Below are 21,825 nucleotides of genomic sequence, written 5' to 3'. Positions count from 1 at the left end.
AGTCACGTGCTAGTTGAGTGAAAAAATTAGGATATAATTTTTATTTGAAAAAGTATGAATTATAAAAAATAAAAAGTAAGTCATACAAAGTGAATATTTTTTGTATAAGAATTTTAATATTTATTTGTTAAAGTCAATATTTATTCATTAAAAATTTTTAAGATTGATAATGAATATTATCTTCCAACAATAAACAACTGACTTTTGCTAAAATCTTGTCACAATATTTAAATTTTAGCAATGAATAATGTCATATGGTACAATTAAAACTCTTCATCAAATACCTATAATCAAATACAATGAAAATTTTGACATTCATATATATATTTTCTTCTTTATCACTGTAGGGGCCTTTTTTGTGTTGTGCGTTAGGCTGGGCTGCCTCCTGCTGTAATGGGCCCGAATGTTTCTGAGTAAGGGAGTTGAGACCGGTCCAACTGTAACTCAACTTAGGCCGGCTTGCGCACAAACTATGCCTCGTCTGCCAGGAGTGTGCTTACGGCAAACAGAGCTGTTTCAGATGAGTTACGGCAGGCAGATATAATAATAACAACAAAACAGAGTACTCTGACTATTTAATGGAAAATGGCCAAGTAATCCCTACTTATAAAACAATATTACAGTCATAACAATGTCATTTACGAAGAAAGTAAAAGGAGAAAGAAGATAACATGAATTAATCAAGAATGAGCATAAAGTCAAGTTTAAGTTTGGTCCATAGAAGCAAAACCAAAGAGGGGAGAACGCCTCTTCTCAATGCAAATAATCTCCCAGGAAATATCCTGCCATGAGGATTAATGGCTTTGAGGGAATTGGACCTGAATGGTTAATACCCAAAAAGAATCCTTGTTATGTTTTGGAAGAGAGCAGGATTTAAAGGGGGAGAAAGAGGAATCGACCTACTGGTGCATGCCCATTGTATTATCTCTCTTTTTCCTTCTGTTTTCTCTCTTATCTTTTTTCTTTCTCTTGTTTTCTTTTATTTTTTTCCTTTTACTCCGCGATACTCTGTTTTTTGATCCCCCACTCAGGGCACGACAAGGGTCCTTTTATAGTGCCTGCCGTGACCAGATTTTACCACTTTGCCCCTTAACCGCCTTTGTTTGGTCTAGGCGTACTTGTCGACCACCAAAGGGTTCGTCTGTGTGCCACTCACCCTTGCCAGACAAAGGCAGGTTTGTTTCATTCGTTAGTCCACCGTAGCACTCTTTCCTGCCACGGTGTAAATGTTTTCTCTCTCTTTCCCTCAAGGCATGCACCTAACAGTTCCCCCCTCAACCTTGCCTCTTTTAGGTGGTCTGTCATCCCAGCAGGACGTACCTCCCAAAAAGGGCTTGGACAAGAGCCGCAGAATAGGTCTTTTCCCCTCTCCCCACCACCAAATCATACCCCCTTTACCTCTTACCTCTGACCCATGACCCCACCACGTCCCATATTGGCTGGGTACAGGCCGGTGGTGCCTGGGCTTTGCGCGTGCCTTCATTCCATATGTGTCCAAAACTTGCCTGCTGCCCATTCGTCTACCGTGTTTCTTGACCTCTTATATGGGCTGTCTTTTGTTCTTCCGCTCTTCTCAGGAGCTGGGCTTTATTTGATGATGGGTCTTACATTTCTTTGGCCCATTCCTTGGTTTCCCCTTATTTCTTGCAATGTCATTCTGTTATTCCTACTGTAATAACTTAATCCGGTTGGGCCTCCTTTAGGCCAGTCGTTTATTCCTTCTCTCAGTGGCTTGGCATGGCCACTGGTTTGCTTCTATTTATGGGCTCCTATGTCCCTTTTGGCTTTCCCTTGGGCATCCTCGGCCCATTTGCTTTCTTTGGGCTTACTCGGCCCTTTTGCTAATTCTACATTCCCATGGGTTTTTTACTAACTTCATTGGGCTTCCCTGACCCAATAACCTTATTCTCATCCTTGGGGTTTATGGGCCTGCCATAAACCCCTTACTTTCTTAGTTTGCATTACTTTGGGCCTGCGGCGGCCCTTTCTCGCTTTTCTATCTCATACACTGCCCATGGGATGCTATTTCTCTCTTTCCGAGCTTTTTGAGCCCACTTGCCTCTTCAAGACCCATTTGTTTATTTCTTGGGTCTGTGATCTATTATTCCTGCCGCTTGGGCCTAATGGTTTTGCTGTCTGCCTTGTCAATTCTTTGTTGCCCTTGTTATTGGGCTTTCTTTCTTTTCACCCGGATGCTTACAAATGGCCCTCAACAATCACTTTACATGAGTCTAGGTGACTAGGTGCATTCTTTAGCTTAATTAGATTTTAATGAACACCCATTTTAGACAAGAAAAGGGAAAAAAAAAAAAGATAACAAAAGGCAAGGAAATAAAATACTTTATATTATCATTCCAACTTTCTAAACTTTACTACCATCTAAAACTCAAAATACATGAAGAAAATTTTTGAGATGTTAAAATTTAGTAAGAGAATTTTAGACATTACACAATGAAATATTTTAAGAAGTATAAGCTTTAATTTAGAGTTTAATTGAGAGAATAACAATATGACATATTTGTTCATTTCCAAAATATTAAGGGGGAAATTGCTTGATTTTAAAGTTTAAGAAGGAATTGTGAATTACCCCAAACATAAAGGATGAAAAGTATTTTAATCCTAAGCAGAGAAAATATATATATATATATATACAAAAAATTATTCTAAGAAAATTATATGTGAAATAGTGAATTTTGTCTTAACAAAAATTGACTAATAAATTTTTTTTTCTAGAAACACAAAGAATGACACAACATTTTCATAATACCTTTATAATTTTGTTATATTTTACTTTGACTTGTAAAGAATTGATATCTTAGCAGTTGTGAAAATAATGTGACAACAACAAGATGTCTTAACATTTTTCATAAGAGAAATGGTATGTCTACAACATTTTCATTACAAATTATAAGTAGTAGGCTGTTACAGGTTATTATTAGTGGGCAAAAAAGTAATTTCATTAGTAGTTTTAAATTAGAGTAACAATTTTACCACTTAAGATTTGTTATTAAAATGTTGTGGATGTAGTTTTTTTTTTTTTTTTTTTTTTTTGCAATACCTTTATTTTTCGTTGCGGTAATAGTATAAAATACTAAGTGTTACGTCTACAATATTTCTACAATACTATTACAAAAAATCTTCGATTGTAAATTATTAATGATTCTAATTTGAATCCACCACTAAAATTATTATTCCCACCAATAATAGTAAATAATAACTTATTACTTAAAATTTATTATGAAAATTTTGTGGACATAATTAATATTTTTTTTAATGTAAAAACTTTTTCTTTCACACCAAACTCACATTTTTGGCTTGTTCCAAAGGCAAAGGTTGAATGAACCAAATGTACTGTAGCCAAAGCTACTGGCTCTTTTATATATAACTAGATGATATTCCACACGATGCGCGAACGACTTTACAGTTTCATTTGAAATCATTTTTATGTATATTAAAATCTACATATAATACTTAATACTTATTTTGTTGTATAATATTTATGTTTGCCCACAATTTTTGTTGTATAATATTTATATTTGCCCACAATATTGTTAAATACTTTGAAACTTGATTTTTTTTTAATTCATAATTTATTTTAAAAAATTGTATAACATTGTAAGATTATAATATATTAGAATATTTACCGTTAAAAGTATATTTTATTTTTCAAACTAATTAAATGATTTTGAAATCTACAAATAAGAATTTAAAATATAAAATACTTTTATATCCTAAAATTACATAAATTTAAGCAACCTACCAAAGACTTTCTCAATCACTCTATTCTCACAATCAAATATGGAGACCTTGATCATAAACACCCAATTAATTATCTCAATGGAATTAAGAAAATCATTTGCAAGTATCAACATAAAGAGAACGTGATTAAACAAAAAGAAATTTGCTAAGAACACATTCATTTATCAAAATTCAATTGACTTTAGTTGGGCTTCTGTATCCTTTTTAAAAAAAGCAAAAAATACTTTTAAGTCACCATCGATTTTTGTTTTTACCACGATGGCTACATACAAAGAAACCTACAAATTATGAATTCTAACACAAAATTTAAAAAATAAAAAAATAAAAAAGCTAACTTCATAAATAATTAATTAGAAGGTTTCTTTTTCTTTTTCTTTTTCTTTAGTTCTAAAATAAAATACTTTTATAACTTTCCTAAACCAAAATCTCAATCACTCAAAGACTCCAAGCGAATCATAATCTTCACAAAATCTACAATGTCTGACTTCAACATCAAAATCGTAAGCTACCATCACTGAATAAAAAATGCAAGTCTCCTTCTTTGGTCATAGCCTACTCATACGGGTTACAATCAAATGATACTGCAACGTTGGAGTTATGTAGGTGTTATTGAAAGGTTGAAACTAAATGACATCATTTTTTGTCTAAGTGTGTTTGAGATAGGATGATATGAAATGCTATGGACATGTGTATATAAAGGAGTAAAAGTGAAAAGGATGATGAAAATGCAAAGAGTTTTTTGTGTGTGTGAGAGATGGAAAGTCTTGACACATTGAACTAAATGAAATAAATAGTAGTCTTAAAACATTGAATACAAAATGTAACAAAAATTAGTCTTGAAACATTGAACCAAAGAAAATAAAGAGTCTCCACTTTTAAATTTGTTCTTATCTCTAATATGGGTTAAGGGTATCTCAATTCTCTTCATAGAGTGCGCCACATGGCAAAACATCATGCTCTCTCGTATGAGGTCTTTGCTTTTATAAATATATTGATTGATTGATTGATGATTAGTAGAAATTGTGAGGGATTTCACAATTCGCTCCAATACCAATGGGCTTGGTCTGTGATCGAATGTTATAAAAGATTTGTGCCCCCTCATCCTTCACCAATTGGTCGTTGGATGGATCGGTAAGGCACACGGTCTGACAAGTGGTATCAGAACCCGGTCATAGGTTCAAGTCATTGGAGCCGCATTGTGAGGGAGGGATTGTGAGGGATTTCACATTTCGCTCCAATACCAATGGGCTTGGTCTGCGATCGAATGCTATAAAAGATTTGCGCCCCCTCATCCTTCACCAATTGGTCGTTGGATGGATCGGTAAGGCACACGGTCCGACAGAAATTATTTTGAAACTTAAAAAATCTCAAAACAAAAAGTTATGTTGCTTAATATGGGCCATCGGCAATAACTGCTGTTTGTAATGTCTACTATGGGCCTATGGCAATGTAACTAAAATTTTAGGATAAGATATACCGTTTTAATCTAAAATTTACCTACTAAATGCTTTTGAGTTCCTAAAGTTTCAAATAAGCAATATTCCTAAAGTTTAAAAAATAGTATTCTTATTAGCATAAGGAAAAAAAAAAAAAAAAAAAGAGTATTATTAGTCACTCTATTAAATTTCATTAGTTTCCTTAACTTAGGAACCGACCTAGAATTTTAAACCAGCGGGGATCGGAGTATAAAAATTTAAAAAAATAAAATAAAATAAAAAAACTTCAAATAGGCATCCATATAATATTAAAAAATTATAAATACGAAAAATCGTTATTTCTAAATACATTAAGATGCAATCATCTACTAACAAAGACAAAAATAAAAAAAATAAATAAACAAAATAATGTTTTTTCCTTAATACTAGGATGGCTAGAATTTTTTTATTGTTGAGTTAGAGCATTCACAGCGGTGGTGCTAAAAATTTTAGTTTTTAGCACCTCAAAAAACTATTTTATTTATTTTACTATCTCACTTTACAATACACCCAATATTAAATGTTCTATTTTTTTATTACTTCATTTAAAATAATATAAACAACTCATTAAACTACTTGCTACAGTCAACTAGTATTTATACCAGTTTACTGTAGTTGCAAAAATTTTAGCTTTAATAATATAAACAACTCATTAAACAACTTGCTATAATCAATTGGTATTTATACCAGTTTACTGTAGTTGCAAAAAATTTAGCTTTAGTTTCTCCAATGACACATGATTTTTTGGTTCTTTGGTGGTAAAATAGGTTTTTTTTTTTTTTTTTTTTTTTTCTAAAATACAATCACCATTGTGAATGTTTTTATTGTTTTGTTAAGTTTTTTAGTTGGATAGTTGCTATTTGGGTTAAGTTAAATAAGCTGAATGAAGAGAAATGGGACCTAAGGTTTTGGAAGGGGACTAGACTACAAAAACTAAAATATATAATAATTATATAAAAAAATTTGGACCCAAGGGGGCCCGGGCCACCTTGGGCCCCCACCTGGGTCCGTCCTTACTTTATCTATGTGTCTAATGAAAGAATGACACAGATAAAGTAGCTAGACATAGGAATTTTGGGTGGCATCCCAGTTTGTTCAAAAGGTTTGGTTATAATTCCATTCACAACATCTTACTTTAAGTTGTAGCGATCTCAAATTATTAAGCATGGGAAGATCATATGTAGAAGCAAAACTGAGGGACTGTACATTATAACCACAATAACATTATTACAATTACAAATAGCACAAGAAAATGGGAAAGATAATTCGTCAAATATTTGCTTCAAGAATCGAGATTTGTACCTTTTGCTTTTCTTAGCTACCAAACATTGAAAACTGAGGGTTTGGTTGACATGTTGTTGGTTCTCATGCTTAATCCTATATTTGGATTGAGAGAGATAAGGAGAAAGTAGAGAAGAGGAGAGTGTAAGATAACTAAAATGTAATCATTCTAAATATATTTCAACCACCTTCCCCTACAAAACAGTGTAGTTTGATAACGAGTTACAATTAAAAGAGCATTGTATTAAAATCTTTTCACAATGTCCATATACAGGTGCCACTAAAGATTCCTTATTTCAACTGTTTGATGTGTAATAGTGACACAATCCACCATAAAATGTTTTTAATTAACTTCTAAAAGTCACGATTTTGAAGGCTAAACTATTGTTATACTCTTAAAATTGTGGTTGTTTTTAATTCGACAATTTTACAATGAAAATTTATTGTTAACCCACCCAAAAATGACATCGTTGTGAACAAAAAATAGAAAAAATGATACAGTATTATTTTTTGGCGGATTAATGGCTAAAATGTGATTGACAAAGATAGAAGGGGAACACAAACATCATTACAATAGTCAATGATAAATTATAAGTTTTGAAAGTTAAATGACCAAATTTAGATGCGGCCCAAACTTAGAGAATGTAAAGTACATTTTGGCCTAGTTTTAAAATACCATAACTTTGCATTTGAAAAGTATTTGAGAAAAAAATTACTTTTTTATGTAACTCTTTGTGATATATGTAATGAATAAATCTTAAAGGAGATTTTCTCATTTTTAATGATTTTCTATTATTATCTTAATATTTGTGAGGTGAAAATCCAAAATACACCATTTAACTTTGTATCTCATACTCTTACTAGAAGAGTTCTTGCTTCTCCTCACTATTTGGTTTGGATGGAAGTTGTTCCACCACACATTGAACACTTTGTTAGTACTGATTTAGCACAAGATTAATGAAAATATTTGACCTGATTCTCAAAAAATAAAAAGTTTGCATCAATTGTCATTTTTGTCTTACATTTACCTCACTTGTGATTTCCTTTATACTAGGCATTCTGCATTTACCTCCCTTGTGGTTTGTTATTAGGCATTCCATTAACTTTAATGAAATCTGATTAGTATTTCTTAGTGTTTTCAAATGAGATATTTAGAGTTCAAATTTTCCCTCTCCTAATTATCAAATTATTTATAATAAAAAAAACACCTATTAGAAAAATAACAGCTATAGGGAAATAATTAAATAAAATGATTCTTCTACGCTTAAGCCTTGTAAAAATACACAAATCCATATGAGGATTGAAGGAGACTAGGAGCCAAAAATTAGGGGTAGAATGATCTTTGTCTTTAATTCTTTTTCTATATGTAATATTAGCACTTGCCACATCATCAAATTTTGTTAAAGTTAGTGGAAATACTTCATAAAATAAAAACGCAACTAAGTGTCACAAAATAAATCACAAGGTAATTTCTTTTTTTTTTCTTTTTTTTTTGGTAAACAAGGTAATTTCATATTTGTTACTTTGTTTTAAGGTACAACACATAGGTGTTATGTGTAATTGACCTTTTAATTTATATACAATTTTTTAAATATAGGTATGTTTGTTTAACTTTTTTTTAATGCTCAATAGTAAATGTATTTCAAAATAATTCAAAAAAATAAGATAAAGAAATGCCTCAAAACCTGAAAAATAGAAAATCAAGTAGGAGACAAGCAATCAGACAAAAAAAAAAAAAAAATTTGGAGATGAGCAAAAATTTCATGATATGATGGGTTAAAGCTTATAAAGTTTATAGAACTCAAAACCTCAGCCATCGATTTTCCAAAAAAAAACCCATGAAATTAACTTGGCCTCACAAACCAAAATAAACATTTAAAAACAAAGTAAAGATGAGCAACAACAATGTCAGACTTTGTTGTTTAAATCTCTTTATTTGGTCATCTTAAATCTCATCTGACAACAATCTAAAATCTTCTGTCGGTAAACTCCAATCCCTTCTCTTATCCATTGCTCCCTTTGATCACTTTGATGATGGTCTAAACTCTGCCAATATCATATCTTTCTGTCTTTTTACAGCTAAGTCTGTTCCAGAAACATCACATATATAGAACAACCAAACACATTCAACCAGGTTCAAGGTACACGGAACCAGCACACCTCCATATTCTCTGAACTCACATAAAAACCATTGCTTTCCTGTCTGAAGGGGACAGTTCCCACTTCTCAGTTGATTTTGCCCATACCCTTTTGGTTTTATCTCAAATTTATTCATATTAGTGGTGTCTTGGTTTGCTACTATATGATGTAGGAGTTAGGGTATGTAGGCTTAGAACATAAGCAGAAACTGGAGCTGAGGTTGGGTTTGGAAAGTATTTTGATTGCTGGGTCATTTGGATAATAAATATAAAACACGTGTCTGTGTTAAATAAGTGGTTGCTTGAGAGTTGAGAGAGAGTATAGCCAACTTCAAAATTTTGATACTAAGACTTTCTTCTTCTTCTTGTTGTTGTTGAGAGAATGGTAAAGCCGTGTTGGAAACCATCTGTAGAGGGTGATGGTTTGTTGTGGTACAAGGATTTGGGGCACCATGTTCATGGGGAGTTCTCAATGGCTACAATTCAAGCCAATAGCTTGATGGAGGATCAAAGCCAACTCGAGTCTGGACCATTGAGTTGGACAGACTCAGGTCCTCAGGGGACCTTCGTTGGGGTGTATGATGGACATGGAGGAACTGAGGCTTCACGTTTTGTCAATGACAAACTTTTTTGCAATCTTAAAAGTATGTTATCATCTTTAATGCATGGCTATACATTCAATTTCATTAAAGACTTAGTTTCAATAATTTTTAGTAATGGTTCTGTATGTACTAATAATTAGTTGGCAACCTTGCACAAACCTGGCTAGTTGGACGTGTTAGTATCCCTGAACGGCTAGCGAAATCAACTACTAGTAGAAGATAGAGAAAGTAAACATACTTATGGTCTAGGGTAGAACAGTAAATAAAAAAATAATATTTGGAGAAATTCCCCATTATGTGTTTCATGCACGTTCTTAAAATTATGCTACCTTAAGTGAACCTTTACATTCATTCCATGAAGATTAACTCTTAGTTGAAAACAGCATGAAGAATGGTGGGTTTAAAGTTAAACTTCTGGATATGCAATGCATCTTTGCATAGCACTCCCTATCACTCTCTAATAATTGCTACTCTTAATTAGTTCCAACAGGAATCCGGTTGTTTCATTTAATGATTTTGTAAATAGAGCTAGATGTCATATACTTTCTGCTCTTGTGATGCAGGATATGCAACTGAACATCAGGGCATATCGGAAAATGTCATCGAAAAGGCTTTCTCAGCAACTGAAGAAAGCTTTCTCTCCCTTGTTAAGAAGCAATGGCTTAGTAAGCCACAGATTGCTTCTGCTGGATCATGTTGCTTGGTGGGAATAATATGCAATGGACTTTTACATATTGCAAATGTTGGAGATTCTCGGGTGGTTTTAGGCCGAGCAGAAAGAGGCACTAGGGAAGTCACAGCTATTCAACTATCCACAGAGCACAATGCAAATATGGAATCAGTGAGGGAGGAACTTCGGTCAATGCATCCCCATGATTCACAGATTGTGGTGTTGAAGCACAAAATTTGGCGTGTGAAAGGCCTCATACAGGTATTAGTCTTGGGATTTTCATTTTTTTTTAAATGAATTTTCTTTTTCCTTTGTCAGACAGTTACTTATGAATCATGATTCATGATTCTCCAAGCTTCATTTTTTAGTTTTTACCTTCGCTTATATAAATTTTAGCTTGAGTTCCATCTTCACAAATTTTAGCTTTTATGCGATGAATGCTTTTTGATTCATCTAGCCTTTAAAAAAAAAAATTTTTAAAAAATGTTTCCATTTAGAAGCTTATAGTATCTCAGGTCTTTGTGACACTTACTATATCTCAGACCCATATTTTGGCACTGCATGAGCAATTATACTCGTCATGATTGAGCAAGTAATAAGCAACACTGCAACAGGAAAGTGCATACTGAGATTATCGAAGATGCGGGTGACTTAAAAAACAGTATGAATTACTTTTGTTAAAAGAGCTTCTAATTTCGTTTGCAGGTTTCAAGATCCATTGGTGATGCATATTTGAAGAAGGCAGAGTTCAACACAGAGCCTCTCCTCCCTAGATTTAGGCTGCCCGAACCTTTCCTCAAACCGGTCCTTAGTTCAGAGCCATCGATTTCAGTACACAAACTGCACCCTGATGATCAATTTCTCATATTTGCTTCTGATGGTCTATGGGAGCATCTCAGTAACCAGGAGGCTGTCAACATTGTTGTTAATTACCCACGTTATGTAAGATTTCATTGTCTATATTGCAAATTAACTACTGTCATAATCATATATGAAAGCCTTTGGTCCTAGTATCGCTAGTGAAAAATTGTTGTTTCAAAACAATGACTTTCATTGACCTTTCCCTTGCTTTGCAATCCAGGGAATTGCCAGGAGGCTTGTCAAAGCTGCACTTCAAGAAGCAGCTAAGAAAAGAGAAATGAGGTACTCAGACCTGAAAACAATTGATAGAGGCGTGCGGAGACATTTTCATGATGATATCACGGTTATTGTTGTGTTTATAGATCCTCATTCAATCCATGGTAGTCCACTCCACAGCTCTCCCCTTTCAATTAGTGGAGGTGGAGGGGTCCCTGCCACTGCCAACTCCTAGTCCAGTGGACCTCTTGCAAGGAAAATTTGTGACAACCAGCTTCAATTTTTAGATAAAAAATAGAATGCAAAGTCTTTTAATTGTTTTTGGCCAAAATAATCCTTTTTTATTTTAGGCTACTCAAATAGCAGCAAGCCTTCCCATATAGGTAAAAGATTTGTTGGGAAGAACAGTTGGTCTGAAATCTCTTACTGGCACATAGACCATGAGGTTTCCGAAGTGGAGTTCTGGTGTGCTATGAGAATTCCCACCTACTTTGCTGGAATATTAGGAGAATTGATGCAGTGTGTACAAAAATTTTACCTACATGTCTTCAATGCAGATTAAGATGAAATGACATGCATCTTAACCATTTAGATATAAGTTTTCGTATTATTTTCATCCTTGGTTCTTTGAAGATGTATCAGTTTGTCATTTTAAATAAAATGTATTTGTAACCTATGAGTTTATGAAGTATTGTGCAGTCTTATTCTCTCCTCAGACATCAGAAACAACCAACTTGCTATTTTATTAAAAAAAATTATTTAACATTTTGAAATGAATTAGGATACACGTCGATACAACCATAGCAATAACAGTAAGTTCTAGAGTACAACATGGTAGTTTCATCCCACTGTAAAAAACAACATAAGTTCAGATGGGGGAGAAGAAAAGTATGAGGTCTTTCACATGTTCTACTCCAAGCTTCACTAAACTTATCGGGCATTAGCTGCTCGAAAAGGAAAATATCCTCTTACACTCATTTACATCCACTATTTTACATCAATATTCACAATTGATGCGAGAATGTCCACATTTTAACACATGAAAGTGAATGTAAAAAAACGAATATAAGGGAATTAAAACCCTTCTCGACAAGTGTAGTATATGCAACTTAAGTGTCAGTTACTTAGTTTGCATGAAATCCACAACCACTATAAAAAAAGAAAAAAAAATGCTATATCCTTAATGATACCGAATTTTTAGTTCTTGAATCCAAAGCACTAGTGGTTGTAGTTTAAAAAAAAAGGTTATAGCAAGTTGAAGGTCTTCTCAAAGGGCCCATAATTCGACAACAACACTGGAGCTCACTAAAATGATCTTGAGAACCCATCATCTAATGACAATTACAAAACTCACTTTCAGTGACTTTTTAAGTATTATTGTAAAAGATTCACTTTTTATTTTAATAATGATCATTGATTTAGAAGCTGATGACATGACACAGTTGAGCTCGGCCATATTGTTCTTCGGTTTCAGTATGGGCTAAGGCCTAGCAGGCTAGCAATAAACGAAGACCGGTCAGAGCAATGGAAGAGAACTTGACAACCCTTCGCTAAGTTCGCTTGAACAAAGACTGCATGCGTTCAATGCAGATGAAGATGAAATGACATGCACGTTAAACGTGTAGATATCAGTTTCGATATTATTTTCCTCCTTGGTTCTCTGAGAATGTATCAGATCGTCATTACAAATAGAATTTATTTGCAATCTGAGTTTATGAAGTATCACGAAGTCCTAAGTGTTGCAATGCTTATCTAAAAATATACTTAAAAAGGTCAAAGAAAGTGAGCCATTGAATTGAAAGCTCTAGTTGCGGATTTCATGCAAACACCGACGCTTACAAGTTACAACTGTATTCATGGTCCCTCGATTGATGATTGTAAACAATTATTGAGGAGCTTAACTCGAAGTTGTATGAGTACCCATCACTCTTTCTGGAGAACTAATGCTGTGCAGCTGGTTTAGTAAAGCGCAGGAGCAGGGCAGATAGAAACCATAGAATACATCGTACTTTTTCTTCTTTCACATCTGAACAAATTAAATTGGCCAACTCTAACACGGCCCTTACAAGAAACAAAACCCACTTTAGATGTGATTCAAAATTTTTCATTATTAAAAAAAGAAAAAGAAAAAAAAAAAAAAGCAGAGGAGAGAGATCAGAATAGGGTTATCTACGTTACAAATACCAGAGATAGAAAAATGATCCGAACCTTTTCATTACCAGTGGGAGAGAGATAATGGGTTTAGTGAAGAAGCAAAGTTTGAGAGGGAGAGACATTTCGGTTGCTGGGAATGAAAACAAAAGAAACAACTAAAAAAAGAATTCCCTAGACTACAGTGTTATCTAAATTTGGTAAAAGTACCTTAACAAAACCTTATTTTCACTAAAGGATGACTAATCCAATGTGGGTCTTTGAATTTTAGCTCAAGCTAACTGTTAAAGCTCATTTTTCATTCTCCGTTTAAATGTCATTAACCCGCATCACCGTTACTAGAATCTAACATCAATTACTTTAAAAATGGCATCCCTTTATGGCTGGATATAGAAAGTGTTTTTACATAGTGTAGTGTCACACACCAGTCTCCTCTTACCTTGATTCTTGAATATGTCTGCTGAGATTTTAGCAGAGTCGAGGAAAAAGTGCAGTGGCAGAGTTGTGATAAATGTAGATTGGGAAAAGAATTGACGGTCGAAGAAACTCATCTTCAATCCATCATGTCATGATTTTTTTTTTTTAAGCAAAAGAATGAAAATAAGTTTTTCTACACGGAAAATTGTAAACCACTTATGAAAAAGGGAGAGACGGATTTAGAAATCGTTCTATATTTTACAAAAATTTACACAAAAATACTCCATTGTACCATTCACAACTCGTCTGTCGTGATTTTGCCAACACCCCTAATAATCTCTCTTAAACCGAACAAGTGTATCTGGTTGGGTGCAGATACACCCAACCAGTTTGTGCCCTGGCACAAATGGAACATCATTGCTGCTACAATAAGTTTTGGTAAAAATAGCATTTCTAATATGCACTACAGAAAATCAATATATCACCAAAAGCACAAAAAAGAACGAATGGGGCAACAAACAGATGATTTTCCTGATATCCTCAAGTATACAGATACATTCCCATCTAATCCCTACTAACAAACAAGAACTCTTACAGAAGCAGCACAGTTCGCAAATTTTCAATAATTCAAAGCTACATATTAGAAATCTATAAAAATTACAACTCTATGACAAACCTAGCAATCAGAGTACCCACCTTGCTGATTGAACAATTCTCCCAGTGAGACCTATGAAAATTTACGAGGACCTACAAAGAGTGCACTTATCTCAAATGACAAACAGAGAATATTAGAAATTACCATCTCATCTGACAGATATACCTTCCAATTTATTCATCCAATCTTGAGATGGTTTCATGATCATGTTGGACAACAGTACTAAGTAGCATATGCTTTCATATCTTGGCTGATCCCACAGATATTTGCAAAGATAATATCAGCCAAACTAAGTAGTAAGATGTGACAAGCATAAATTAATGAAATCTGATCCATGATTAGTAGTAGACAAAAGCATGCCATGACACACTGCCATCAAATAAGACATAAGACATAAGACAAAACCTTACTTGGAGAGATGATTTTTTTTTCCCCCTTTTTTCTTACTTGGAGTGAAGAATTAATGCAGAATAGTACAGAGCTAACACAAATCTTTCCTTTATTTTTTTTCCTATTTCAGGTGGGAACACACTCAAATCTGGCTCAAAAAACAAATAAATTATGCACCTAAAAAATGCCAGGTATGCTGTCATTCCCAAAGTCATAATCTTAACATCAGAGAAGCAATGTGCATGTTGTTCTAGGCTGTGAATGCTGTACTATCAGTCCTACCATCAAAAGTCAATCACCTAACCTAAAACTGCAAAGATGAAAATTATCCTAAATTATGATTTAAGTCAACCAGAATAGAGATTTACCTAACTACTTTTCTTAAAAGGCCCATATTCTAATTCAGTTAGTTCTAGCATACAACCATTAACTACTAATAGCAAAGCACTACAACAAGTTTTGACACTACCAATCTTGGATCAGATGAACAACTCACAAAACCAACTTAGTGCTGCCCTTCCACATGATCATGAATATGCGACTATTAGCAGATATCAGATGAATCTAAGGGTGAATTCAATTAAGGGTAAACTAGGCAAATGAAAAATCTAAGTGTTAAATTTCAGCTACTTTGTCACTTTGAATTTCTGATAGTCTTTATAGACTCTGAGATAACTAACACCATGTAGGAAGTCGTAAATTACTCTAGGTCTCACCAGGTGAACCACTGCTAAACCACATTCAGAATACGAGAACAACTTCATGATACCAAAATCTTGTTCAGTGCAAAAGGTAGCTGTCTAAGAATAAAAAGTTCTGCATCTGGGAAATCGCATGTTGGAAAGTAGGAATGGACGAAGAAGCCACAGGATAATCAACAAAAATGAAAAAACACCAAACCTGACAGAAAAAAGAAATTTAAAAAAAAAAAAATTAATTAGACCAGCAATACAAAAGGTATATGGAAGAAACTAAATTACTGGCTGATAAGAACATGTAAACACAATTAAAAACAAAAAATAAAAAAGTTGACCATGTTTACAAAAAATAAAAATCACCTTGTACTTTCAATTGAAACAATTTCAAACTCAAACTTTTAATGATGTGCCAATTTGACCGCTAGATCAATGAATTTCCTAACAATTTCCGTCAATTACTTACTAATAGGGATCAAATGTGACCTACGCGGGAGCCCAAGTGACCCACACATGAGATTGGAATTCAAATTATTACTCAAAAGTAAGAATTGTGAATATTACCCATGATAGCTTGGATAAAGATAAGTACCAATTTAACCACTTGTGCAAAAACATGAATGATGATGAATCACAGTGATGAAAGAGGGTGTTGAGAAAAAGGTTAGTGTGACATACAAAGTTGTTAAATACCATTTTGGTACTTGTCATGGTTTGTCTATTGAAACAAAATATTTCGATACCAGCTTTCTTTGGTGTAACATCTCAGGATTCTCGCTACACCATACATACATGCATGCATATATATATGTGTGTGTGTGTGTGTGTGTGTGTGTGTGTGTGCATAAATACCAAACAAAAATTTTGCTAGTAAAAAAGTTCTATTTCAGTCGTAAAAGAACACAACTACTGTTAATTTAAAATTTTTATTTTAATATTAAAATATTAATATGATTAACAAATGACCCCTTTTCCTAACTGAAAACAAAGCTACAAAAGCCTATTAGTCCAATACTAACCCAACTTACACAAACCAAGTGCTTAAAAATAAAAAAGATTCATATGTGTGGGGGAAAAAAGGATGCAGATAAAGATAACTAGAAAGTGCACTTCATCAAGTTTACATAGACTTTCTCCTTGTGAAGAACCTTTAACACTTCGCACAAATGACTCAAATGCTATTCCTTACTTTGACTATACATCAATACATCATTAAAAAAAAAAAAACTACAAACCCTCATGAAAGGTTTGAGTACCCCTGGCATAACCCACATGAAAGTGCTTGGTCAATTGAACAATCCAAATGGAATTACCATCTACTCATTAAGACAATCCAAACGGCATTACTAGCCACCCGTTAAGCCCATCCGATGTCTTGAATGTAGTCTTCCATTCATCAGCTCTCCTCATTCTAATATAATGGTAACCACTCCAAAAGTCTATTTTGGAGAACACCTTTAGACTAACTAACTTGTTGAGAAAATATCTTCTAACCAAGGAATTGAAAATCAGTACTTGATTGTGACCTTATTAATGGCCCTACATCCTCCACAAGCCATCCTTCATAGGTGTAAGCAATGCAGAAACAACAAAAGGGCTTTTTCTTTCGCACACTACAACCTTTGGTAATCAACTTCTCAACCTGTTGTCGCTATTTTTAAGCTTATTGTAGAGATGATGTTCTATAAGCCGGCATGTAGCGTAGCTACCCCTAGTATTAAATCAATAACAGGCTGAATGCCTCCCATTGGTGGCAAACTATGTGGTAATTCACCAGTAACCAACTCCACAGTTGAATCTCAAGGGGATGATCATCAAACTCAAAAAACTAGAGCTCCATCCCACTTCACAAACCAAGGCAAACATAATTCCTATATCTTGACTCTTAACTTCAAACTTTGTAGTAATTAAAAGCTGTCAACCTTGTTATATTTAAAGGAACTAGTAACTACTTCCCTATAAGGATGCAAGCTTTAGCTGTTACCCCTTTCGAATGAGTTAGTATTGGCTCCAGCTAGATAGACCATGTCATTGCCACATAATCATGGTCTCTCCAATAGAACGTGACATGCATCCATGGGCACATATCACAAGTAGCCCCAGTATCAACATTGTCACTCAAGGAAAATTTGACTAAGCAACGGGATGTAACCAACACTTCATTACCTTTCTAAAATTAGCAATTTTGTATAAATGGAGATGTATTTCAATAATTTCAAATTTGCAGCTGCCTCTTTGAATATAATATTCTCATGGCTACCCTATCCAGAACAACAATGCATGCCTTACTACCAATCTGCGAAATTTAGCTGTACTAACCTTTACAAAACAATATTGACAACTTTGATGACATATCTGTTTTATGATTTTGTTTTTGGGATCAAAGGGAGGGGAATGGGGAGGTGTAGATACTAGAAGTAACTTCTTACAGCATAAAATTAAAAAAATGATAAAAATTATATATATATATATATGTATGTATTAGTACCAAAACAGCCACAGGAAGTTGCATCTCAAAAAATACCTTACTATTAAAAAGGGAGCTTCAATTCAAACCCCTCCTCCAGCCTTGCCTGCAATAGCTGCCTTCTGATCCACAACAAAAGAAGATCAAAACTAAGCACAATTGTATACTCTCTTATCCAAAAGGAATGCAAAAATAAATTAAAAGGCCCTTACCGACTCCATATTTCCTTTGCCATTCACAGGTGATGAAGAATTTTTTGGAGGGTTTGAAAACCTAAGCAAACATTAAACTTAATCAACAAGAAATTTAAGCAAACATACAACAACAAATCTTCAATTATAGACTATCAGAAACATGTAAATGATCTATAAATGGAAATGAGGGATGACAATTGACAGTTGGTCTTGATACAAACCTGATCGTCCTTGCCTTCCTTTTCTCTTCTTCCAAGGGATCTGTTTTAGAAACCGGTGCAAATTTGGCAAGCCGAGCTTTCTTCTTCGCATCCTCATCAGTAGCCACAGGCGAATCACGAATCCCAAACCTGGGAAAGAAAAAAAAGTTTTTATAAAGAATCTGCCTAGCAAAAAGCAAAAGACCAACTAAAGATTTTAGAAAATTTTACTTCAATATATATAAACAAAGTATTAAAACCACAGGAAAGGAAACCTCTCTGCTCTAGCCTTCCTCTTCAGATCCTCTGACTTCTTAAATGCCTCTGAGTCTGACCCAGGCACTGTGGAACCGGTGCCAAACCTACAATAAGAACATTACACCCTTGATTAAATTCCAACAGTAAACAAAAAAAAAAAAAAAAAAAAAAAAAAAAAAAAAAAAGAGCAAAGAATCCAAGCTAGCACTACACAGAATGTGTAACTGAGAAATGACCATACAATGCCCAAAAAAATGGAATAACACCAAAATCCCTTGAGGTTTAAGGAAACTCCCCCCCCCCCGACCAAAACTTTTACAAAAATGAAAATCAAGCTCAAAAAAAGTCTTACTTAACACCATAAACAACACATTTGAGTTTCTTTGGACTAACCTACTCTTGGTTAAATGGAATGCTCATGATATACCATTAGCTTATTGATTCAATCATCATTTTATTTTGTTTGATTTCATTTTGCCCCTAAAAAAACACCAATGTCCCCATATTGCACTTGAGTTGTCAATAAAATCCCCATTTTCTTTGTTCTTTTTAAAACCTTTTTCTCTTGGTATCCTAACAGGAATTCTTTTGGTATTCTAACAGTGCCATATTCCTAATGGTAACATAACAGGTAGTCCCCTTTAAAGACTTATAAGAGACGAGGGAAAGCTGGTTCTAGTGCTGAAGCAATAATTTAGGAGATTTTGGATGGATTAGTTTTGATTGGATTCTACTAGAATTGGTGCAATTTAGTCATTTCCAAATTTCTGAAATGGGCTGTCCTTGGCTATACTAAAGGTTCATGAGTCTTACTTCGTATTTTGAATCCTTTTCCTATTTGGTTTAGAAGTTCTAAAATTCCAGCAGATAATTTTAAGCTTTAAGGGTGTGATTGTCTTCTCCTACCTACTTGTGATTGCTTAGGATGTCCTAGGTGTGATTGCATAGTGTTTTACTCTCTTTATTTCATTTCTATTTTGTATTCATTTTTTTGGGTACAAAACGGCCATCAACAAATTCAAGATTCCACCTTTTCATTACCTATACCCTTAAAACATCAAACCTTATTCAATAAGGATAATTCAATAGTTGGGGGTGGAGGGATTTGATCCTTGGATGTATCCATTGGAAACATCAGGAGTAGTCAATTGAGCTACAAGGCTCATATCATCAAGAAACCTAATTTAGTGCTAAACTCCTAAACATCTTAAATCAATTCCGCTTTCGATTGAGTCATTGTCTTTTTGTACATAATTTTTCCTGTGTGGTACTGTAGGCTTCTTCGTGCCCATTGTTCACTTTTCATGATGTAGTCTTTCTTAAAAAAAATTAAAAAAAAAAAAAAAAAATTCACCAATCAAAAAAAATCTATAATGCAATCACAAACTGCCTATGTCTACATTTCAAACAAGCTATACAAATAACTCAACCTTTCGAGCATTGCATAATGAAAGAACACCAAAATCTAAAACTAGCATACAAACCATTAACAAACCCTACTTCACCTACATCGGAACTCATTTAATAATTCACATCAAAGTAATTTCTTCGCAAACAAACAGAAACTAAACATCAATTCAACAAAAAAAAATAACCAATAAAATAGAAAAAGACTGTATTTATACCTCTCCTTTCGTGAATTACGCTTCTCCTCCTCGGTGAGTTGCAAGGAAATTCCGAATCGCTCGGCACGACGGATCTTCTTCTGAATATTGGAAGCCGGATCCACATCAACAACATCCCCTGCTACAGGCGAGGCAGCCGCCGCCGGGGCGGAGGCGGCGGCTACGGCGCTCTTCGAATCGTCGCCGGACTTCGCATCGGAATCGACGGTGGTTACAGAAGGCTGATCGGTAGCCTCATCGGCTGGCTCTTCCTCTTCTTCTTCTTCTTCGAGGTGATCTGGTTCGGTGGTGGTGGTGGGAGGGACAGCAGTAGTAGTGGTACTGTCGTCGTCTAGGGTTTTTTTAGGGTTTTCCTCTGCAGCAGCAGTAGTTGTAGTAGTAGGGTTGTTGAGGTTGAGTTGCTCTGATGAATCGGTGGCCATTGTGTGAGAGAATCGGAGATCGCGTGAGAATTACGGCGGGAGAGAGACGAGTAGAGAGAGATGGGCTGGGTTTTGGGTTGTTGTGGTTGTCTGAGATATTTTTTTTGTGAAAAGGCGAGTTTTTGTTAAGAGAAGAATAAAGCGAAGGTGAAAGGGCGACTCAAAAAGTAACGGATGGGATTGTTTTATATCGAAATCGAAAGGACGGGATTTCGCCACGGGGTTACACTGTTTTCCACCGTTTTAACTTTATTATGTCAATGTACACGGAGCGTCGTTAATGGTGCTTGTTTCTTTGATTTTTGTGAAAGTTATTTATTATTATTATTATTTTTTTTGAAACCGTGAAAGTTAAATTTAAATAAATGTGCTTTATCTTTTCAAGGGGGACTTTTGTAAAGAGAGTTTCTTTCCAAATAAATCCACGTCAAGAAATTAGGATGACTTTGGTAGGAAAATTTTTGTTTTTATTTTCAAAATGAGTATGAAAATAATTTTAAAAAAATTGAAATTAAAATTAATTTTCAGATAATAATTTTAATACTATTATATGGTTCTCACTTTTAAGAAAAAATTTGTTTAAGTGGATAATGATAGGGGATAGAGCAAGTGTAACTTCTTTTTTTAATGATAAGTTTCAAATTTGAAGTATGAGAATTCTTTTTATGATAAAGATAAATACCTTCTTATCAAAAAGAAAAAAGAAAAAGATAATTACCTTAATTTAAGAGATAGAAGAGTTTGGACAAACACACAGTATCCACTGTTTTTAATTTATTTACAAATGTGCTATTAAAAACATCATCTGCATTTGAAAACATCCTCTCAGCCGTTTTCAAAATCCTATTTTGAACACATCAACCAAACAATAGATTCAAGTGTAGCTCTCATCATTTTATGAATTACAAAACAAAAAAACAAAAAAAAAAACTATATTTAAAAACCATATTTGATTGAAATTTAAATATTTAATTGATGATACAGTTATTAATTTTTTATCTTTTTAAAATTTTGCAAATATAAATGTTATGATAAGAAAATGCAATCTAATAATGAATTTATCAAAATTTACATCAAATAAAAATATAAAATAAAAGTTTGAGAGAGATAAACTTTGTTCCTTTTGGAATATCATGACCTTCATTTCATTTATAAAATATTCAATTTTCATTTTCATTTATTTTAAAGATATGATAGGGTTTTTTAATGGCTATTTAACGGTTATATAATTTTATGTCATTTATTGGATAGACCTTAAAATCTATAATACTTAATTGACTTTGAAAATTGTTTCATATATAAAAAATAAAAATAAAAATTAAAAAGGCTACTTTTATTTTATTTTATTT

The 21,825-nt window shown here is 33.8% G+C and overlaps 2 protein-coding genes across 5 annotated transcripts; one reads left to right on the top strand and one right to left on the bottom strand.

Annotated features, from left to right (window-relative positions):
- Positions 1-8,469: 8,469 nt before the first annotated feature.
- LOC115953937 (probable protein phosphatase 2C 38) lies at positions 8,470-11,237 on the top strand. The gene is made up of 4 exons (XM_031071769.1): positions 8,470-9,297; positions 9,819-10,186; positions 10,631-10,867; positions 11,007-11,237. The coding sequence occupies exons 1-4, from the start codon at positions 9,036-9,038 to the stop codon at positions 11,235-11,237; spliced, it is 1,098 nt and encodes a 365-aa protein (XP_030927629.1). The 5' UTR covers positions 8,470-9,035.
- Positions 11,238-14,077: 2,840 nt separating this feature from the next.
- LOC115952792 (protein MODIFIER OF SNC1 11) lies at positions 14,078-20,628 on the bottom strand. 4 transcript variants are annotated; one of them, XM_031070063.1, is made up of 6 exons: positions 20,055-20,628; positions 18,447-18,533; positions 18,193-18,321; positions 17,990-18,050; positions 17,835-17,899; positions 14,078-15,515 (listed from the first exon to the last, which is right to left on the bottom strand). In XM_031070063.1, the coding sequence occupies exons 1-5, from the start codon at positions 20,474-20,476 to the stop codon at positions 17,861-17,863; spliced, it is 738 nt and encodes a 245-aa protein (XP_030925923.1). In that variant the 5' UTR covers positions 20,477-20,628; the 3' UTR covers positions 14,078-15,515; positions 17,835-17,860. The 4 variants fall into 4 exon arrangements, with proteins under 4 accessions (XP_030925923.1, XP_030925925.1, XP_030925926.1 ...); XM_031070065.1 differs by having other exon boundaries at positions 17,840-17,899; XM_031070066.1 differs by having other exon boundaries at positions 17,835-17,896.
- Between the last annotated feature and the right edge of the window lie 1,197 nt (positions 20,629-21,825).

Source organism: Quercus lobata, chromosome 7, assembly GCF_001633185.2.
Source record: "Quercus lobata isolate SW786 chromosome 7, ValleyOak3.0 Primary Assembly, whole genome shotgun sequence".
In the NCBI taxonomy this organism is placed as follows: Eukaryota; Viridiplantae; Streptophyta; class Magnoliopsida; order Fagales; family Fagaceae; genus Quercus; species Quercus lobata.
Note: the sequence above shows the minus strand (reverse complement) of the source record. Positions and strands in the feature narration are given on the sequence as shown.